General features: G+C 34.3%; 1 protein-coding gene across 2 annotated transcripts in view; it reads left to right on the top strand.

Moving 5' to 3' along the window:
* Positions 1–5653, top strand: part of LOC133664813 (contactin-associated protein-like 2) — a 62373-nt gene extending 56720 nt beyond the window's left edge. The window contains exons 22-25 of one of the 2 annotated variants that reach the window (XM_062069735.1): positions 706–799; positions 3635–3880; positions 4728–4802; positions 5454–5653. In XM_062069735.1, coding sequence (XP_061925719.1) covers positions 706–799; positions 3635–3880; positions 4728–4802; positions 5454–5653 — 615 coding nt within the window. Of the gene's footprint in view, positions 1–705; positions 800–3342; positions 3881–4727; positions 4803–5453 lie in introns of those variants that run through there. The other variant, XM_062069736.1, reaches the window with a different exon arrangement.
* Positions 5654–6000: the final 347 nt, after the last annotated feature.

Raw genomic sequence — 6000 nt, forward strand, 5'->3', positions numbered from 1 at the left:
TTATTAATAAACAAGTAGATTAATCACATTATTAATAAAGAAGTAGTAGTCCTCCATAGTACCTAGTACTACTTGCATGTTGCTGTTGATCACATACACCAAGTAGTAGTACTCCATAACAAGCTAGTACTACTTGCATGTTGCAGTTGATCAGGTACAGCAAGTAGTAGTAGTACTCCATAACAAGCTAGTACTACTTGCATGTTGCAGTTGATCAGGTACAGCAAGTAGTAGTACTCCATAACAAGCTAGTACTACTTGCATGTTGCAGTTGATCAGGTACAGCAAGTAGTAGTAGTACTCCATAACAAGCTAGTACTACTTGCATGTTGCAGTTAATCACGTACAGCAAGTAGTAGTACTCCATAACAAGCTAGTACTACTTGCATGTTACAGTTAATCAGGTACACCAAGTAGTAGTAGTACTCCATACCAAGCTAGTACTACTTGTTAGTACTCCATAACAAGCTAGTACTACTTGTTAATACTCCATAACAAGCTAGTACTACTTGCATGTTGCAGTTGATCAGGTACACCAAGTAGTAGTACTCCATAGTACCTAGTACTTCTTGCATGTTGCAGTTGATCACGTACACCAAGTAGTAGTACTCCATAGCAAGCTAGTACTACTTGTTAGTACTCCATAGCAAGCTAGTACTACTTGTTAGTACTCCATAACAAGCTAGTACTACTTGCATGTTGCAGTTGGACCACTACCCCGCAAGCAGCTACTTCCTGCCTGACTCATCCCACACAGAATTCAACTTACTTAAAAGTCTCTTTCTTGGAAAAGTATTTGGTGAGTAACTGAAATACTTTGATAGTATTTGTACTACTTCAAGTATTTGTACTACTTCAAGTATTTGTACTACTTCCAGTATTTGTACTACTTCAATGTGTTATCACTGGCTGCTGCTCCTATCAGTAAACAATAACATTTATCATTATGATATCTGATCAATAATCAATAAACATTTATTAACATTATGAGATCTTATCATAATCAATAACATTTACTATCATTATGATATCTTATTAATAATAACATTTATTAGCATAATGAGATTGTATTAATAATCAATAACATGCATTACAATTATAAGATCTTATCAATAATCAATAAACATTTATTAACATAATGATATATTATTAATCAATAAACATTTATGAACATTATGAGATATTAATAATCAATAAACTTTTATGACCATTATGACATCTTATTAATAATCAATGAACATTTATTAACATTATAGATCTTATTAATAGTCAATAAACATTTTTTAAAATAATGAGATCTTATTAATAATCAATGCACATTTATTAACATTATAAGATCTTATTATTAGTCAATAAACATGTATTAACATGATGAAATCTTATTAATAATCAATAAACATTTATTAACATAATGAGATTGTATTAATAATCAATGACAATTTATTGACATGAGATCTTACTAATAATCAATGAACATGCATTAACATTATGAAATCATATTAATAATCAATAAACATGTATTAACATAAGATCTTATTAATAATCAATGAATATTTATTAACATTATTAGATCGTATTAATAATCAAACATGTATTAACATGGAATCGTATTAATAATTAATGAACATTTATTAACATTATGAAATTGTATTAATAATCAATAAACATCATAAGATCTTATTAATAATCAATAAACATGTATTAACATAATGAGATCTTATTAATAATCAATGAATATTTATTAACATTATACAATCTTATCAATAATCAATAAACATTAACATGATGAGATGTTATTCATAATCAAACATTTATTAACATGAGATTTTATTAATAATCAATGAACACGTATTAACATGAAATCTTATAATGTTAATAAATGTTCATTAATTATCAATAAGATCTTATTAATAATCAATAAACATGTATTAATATTATGAGGTCTTATTATTAATAAATGAACATGTGTTAACATAATGAGATCTTATTAATAATCAATGACTATTTATAAACATTATAGGATCTTATTAATAATCAATAATCATTTATTAACATTAAATCGTATTAATAATCAATTAACATTCATTAACATTATGAGGTCTTATTCATAATCAATAAACATGTATTAACATAATGAGATCGTATTAATAATCAATAACATGCATTAACATTATACGATCTTATTAATAATCAATAAAAATGTATTAACATAATGAGATATTAATAATCAATAAACATTTATGAACATTATGACATATTATTAATAATCAATGAACATTTATTAACATCATAATGGGATCTTACTAATAATCAATGAACATTTATTAACATAATGAGATCTTATAAATAATCAATGAACATTTATTAATACAAGATCTTATTAATAATCAAACATTTATTAACATGATGAAATCTTATTATAATCAATACACATTTATTAACATAATGAGATTTTATTAATAATCAATGAAAATGTATTGACATGAGATCTTATTAATAATCAATGAACATTTAGAAATCTTATTAACAATCAATAAACATTTATTAACATGAGATCTTATTAATAATCAAACATTTATTAACATTATAATATCTTATTAATAATCAATAAACATATATTAACATTATGAGATCTTATTAATCATCAATTAACATTTATAAACATTAGATCTTATTAATAATCAATAAACATTTATTAACATAATGAGATCTTATTAATAATCAATGAACATGCATTAAAATTATGAAATCGTATTAGTCAATAAACATTTATTAACATTATGAGGTCTTAATAATAATCAATAAACATGTATTAACATAATGACATCTTATTAATCAATGAATATTTATTAAAATTATAAAATCTAATTAATCAAAAAACATTTATTAATATTATGAGGTCTTAATAATCAATAAACATGTATTAACACAATGAGATCTTAATAAATAATCAACATTTATTAACATTATAAGATCTTATTAATCAAACATTTATTAACATGAAATCTCATTAATAATTAATGAACATTTATTAACATTATAAGATCTTATTAATAATCAATAAACATTAATTATCTGTTATCTCTGACCTTCTTCCTGTTTCCCCTGACCCTCTTCCTGTTTCCTCTGACCCTCTTCCTGTTTCCTTTTACCTTCTTCCTGTTACCTCTGACCCTCTTCCTGTTTCCTTTTACCTTCTTCCTGTTACCTCTGACCCTCTTCCTGTTGCCTCTGACCCTCTTCCTGTTACCTCTGACCCTCTTCCTGTTTCCTCTGACCCTCTTCCTGTTACCTCTGACCTTCTTCCTGTTTCCTTTGACCCTCTTCCTGTTTCCCCTGCAGATGTTTGCTAGCATGAATAATGACTGGTGTATTACAGAAACGGGCTAGTTTGATCCCATCCTGACCCTCTTCCTGTTTCCTCTGACCTTCTTCCTGGTTCCTCTGACCTTTTTCCTGGTTCCTTTGACTTTCTTCCTGTTTCCTGTGACTTTCTTCCTGTTTCCTCTGACTCTCTTCCTATTTCCTCTGACCCTCTTCCTGTTTCCTCTGACCTTCTTTCTGTTACCTCTGACTTTCTTCCTGTTACCTCTGACCCTCTTCCTGTTACCTCTGCCGTCTTGCTGTGTCCCAGAGACGGGTGAGATGGATGGCATCCTGATTGAGCGCTACAACAGTCCAGGCTTTGTGGGCTGCATGTCCAGGGTGAGCTTCAAGTCCAGGGTGAGCTTCCAGCAGGTGTCTCCTCTTAAAGCTGCACTACGTCAACATCAGCTGTCACCTGTCAGCACCTTGGGCATCTTGGTGCCTTCTAACTGTGGTGCGTCTCCTCGCACCCTCTCACCCCTCACACCCAGCGACCCCTGGCACCTGCAACCAGGTGTGTGGGTGTGTGTAGACACAGGTGTGTGTGTGTGGACACAGGTGTGTGTGTGTGTAGACACAGGTGTGTGTGGGTGTGTGTGTGTAGACACAAGTGTGTGTGTGTGTGTGTGTGTGTGTGTGTAGACACAGGTGTGTGTGTGTAGACAGGTGTGTGTGTAGACACAGGTGTTTGTGTGTAGACACAAGTGTGTGTGTAGACACAGGTGTGTGGGTGTAGACACAGGTGTGTGTGTAGACACAAGTGTTTGTGTGTAGACACAGGTGTTTGTGTGTAGACACAGGTGTTTGTGTGTAGACACAGGTGTGTGTGTAGACACAGGTGTTTGTGTGTAGACACAGGTGTTTGTGTGTAGACACAGGTGTGTGTGTAGACACAGGTGTGTGTGTAGACACAGGTGTTTGTGTGTAGACACAGGTGTTTGTGTGTAGACACAGGTGTGTGTGTAGACACAGGTGTTTGTGTGTAGACACAGGTGTGTGTGTAGACACAGGTGTTTGTGTGTAGACACAGGTGTTTGTGTGTAGACACAGGTGTTTGTGTGTAGACACAGGTGTGTGTGTAGACACAGGTGTTTGTGTGTAGACACAGGTGTGTGTGTAGACACAGGTGTTTGTGTGTAGACACAGGTGTGTGTGTAGACACAGGTGTTTGTGTGTAGACACAGGTGTTTGTGTGTGTAGACACAGGTGTTTGTGTGTAGACACAGGTGTGTGTGTAGACACAGGTGTTTGTGTGTAGACACAGGTGTGTGTGTAGACACAGGTGTTTGTGTGTAGACACAGGTGTTTGTGTGTGTAGACACAGGTGTGTGTGTAGACACAGGTGTGTTGACATGTTCCAGGTGGAGGTGTGTTGACGTGGAGTGAGGACAGGTCCAGCAGGAACAAGGTCCACCACAACTCTGCTCTGATTGCAGGTAAATAACTCCCAGCATGCATCAGTGTGTCAGGTAACAGGAAGTAGATTGATCTTTTCTTACTCTCAATGACATGTTTTATTTTGAAAAAATGTTTTGTATTCTTCTACAAAAAAGTAGACAAAGTTTAAATGTGATACATTTGTCAAGGTTATTGTTACAATTATTGTTAATGATAATACATTATTATTATTATTATTATCCTGTCCGTCTCCAACTTTCATCTTGGGGCCTTGAACGCACCACAGTTATGTGGCAGTGCACGACTGAAATGTAAACATGTCACATCTTCAAATACACTAATCATCTATACAATAATATGATATATGAAATATTAATATATGATGGATATTACTATATAAATATTAATATGATGTATGAAATATTAATATATGTTACTATATAAATATTAGTATATGATAGATATTACTATATGAAATATTAATATATGATAGATATTACTATATAAATATTAATATATGATGTATATTACAATATCAAATATTAATATATGATAGATATTACTATATGATATATATTACTATATAAATATTATTATATATATTACTATATAAATATGAATATATGATGTATATTACAATATGAAATATGAATATATGATAGATTTGAGCAGCGTCTTTGTTCCTGCAGGTGTGGTTGCCATGGTGATTTTGGGGGTGTTGTGCCTCCTGGTGCTGGTGGTGCGTCACATGTTCCGACACAAAGGTTCCTACCACACCAACGAGGCCAAAGGGGCGGAGTCAGCGGACTGCGCCGACGCCGCCATCATCGTCAACGACCCCGCCTTCACCGAGAGCATCGACGAGAGCAAGAAGGAGTGGTTCATCTAGACCCACACCGCTGTGGGACGTCACAGACCCACCGCTGTGGGACGTCACAGACCCACCGCTGTGGGACGTCACAAACTCACGCCGATGTGGGACATCACAGACCCACGCCGGTGTGGTACGTCACAGACCCACACCGCTGTGGGACATAACAGACCCACACCACTGTGGGATGTCACAGACTCACAATGGTGTGGAATGGCAGACTCACAACGCTGTGGGACGTCACAGACTCACAACGCTGTGGGACATCACAGACCCACACCGCTGTGGGATGTCACAGACTCACAACGCTGTGGGACGTCAGACTCACAACGGTGTGGGACGTCACAGACTCACAATGCTGTGGG

The sequence above is a fragment of the Entelurus aequoreus genome, linkage group LG14 (assembly GCF_033978785.1).
Source record: "Entelurus aequoreus isolate RoL-2023_Sb linkage group LG14, RoL_Eaeq_v1.1, whole genome shotgun sequence".
Lineage (NCBI taxonomy): Eukaryota > Metazoa > Chordata > Actinopteri > Syngnathiformes > Syngnathidae > Entelurus > Entelurus aequoreus.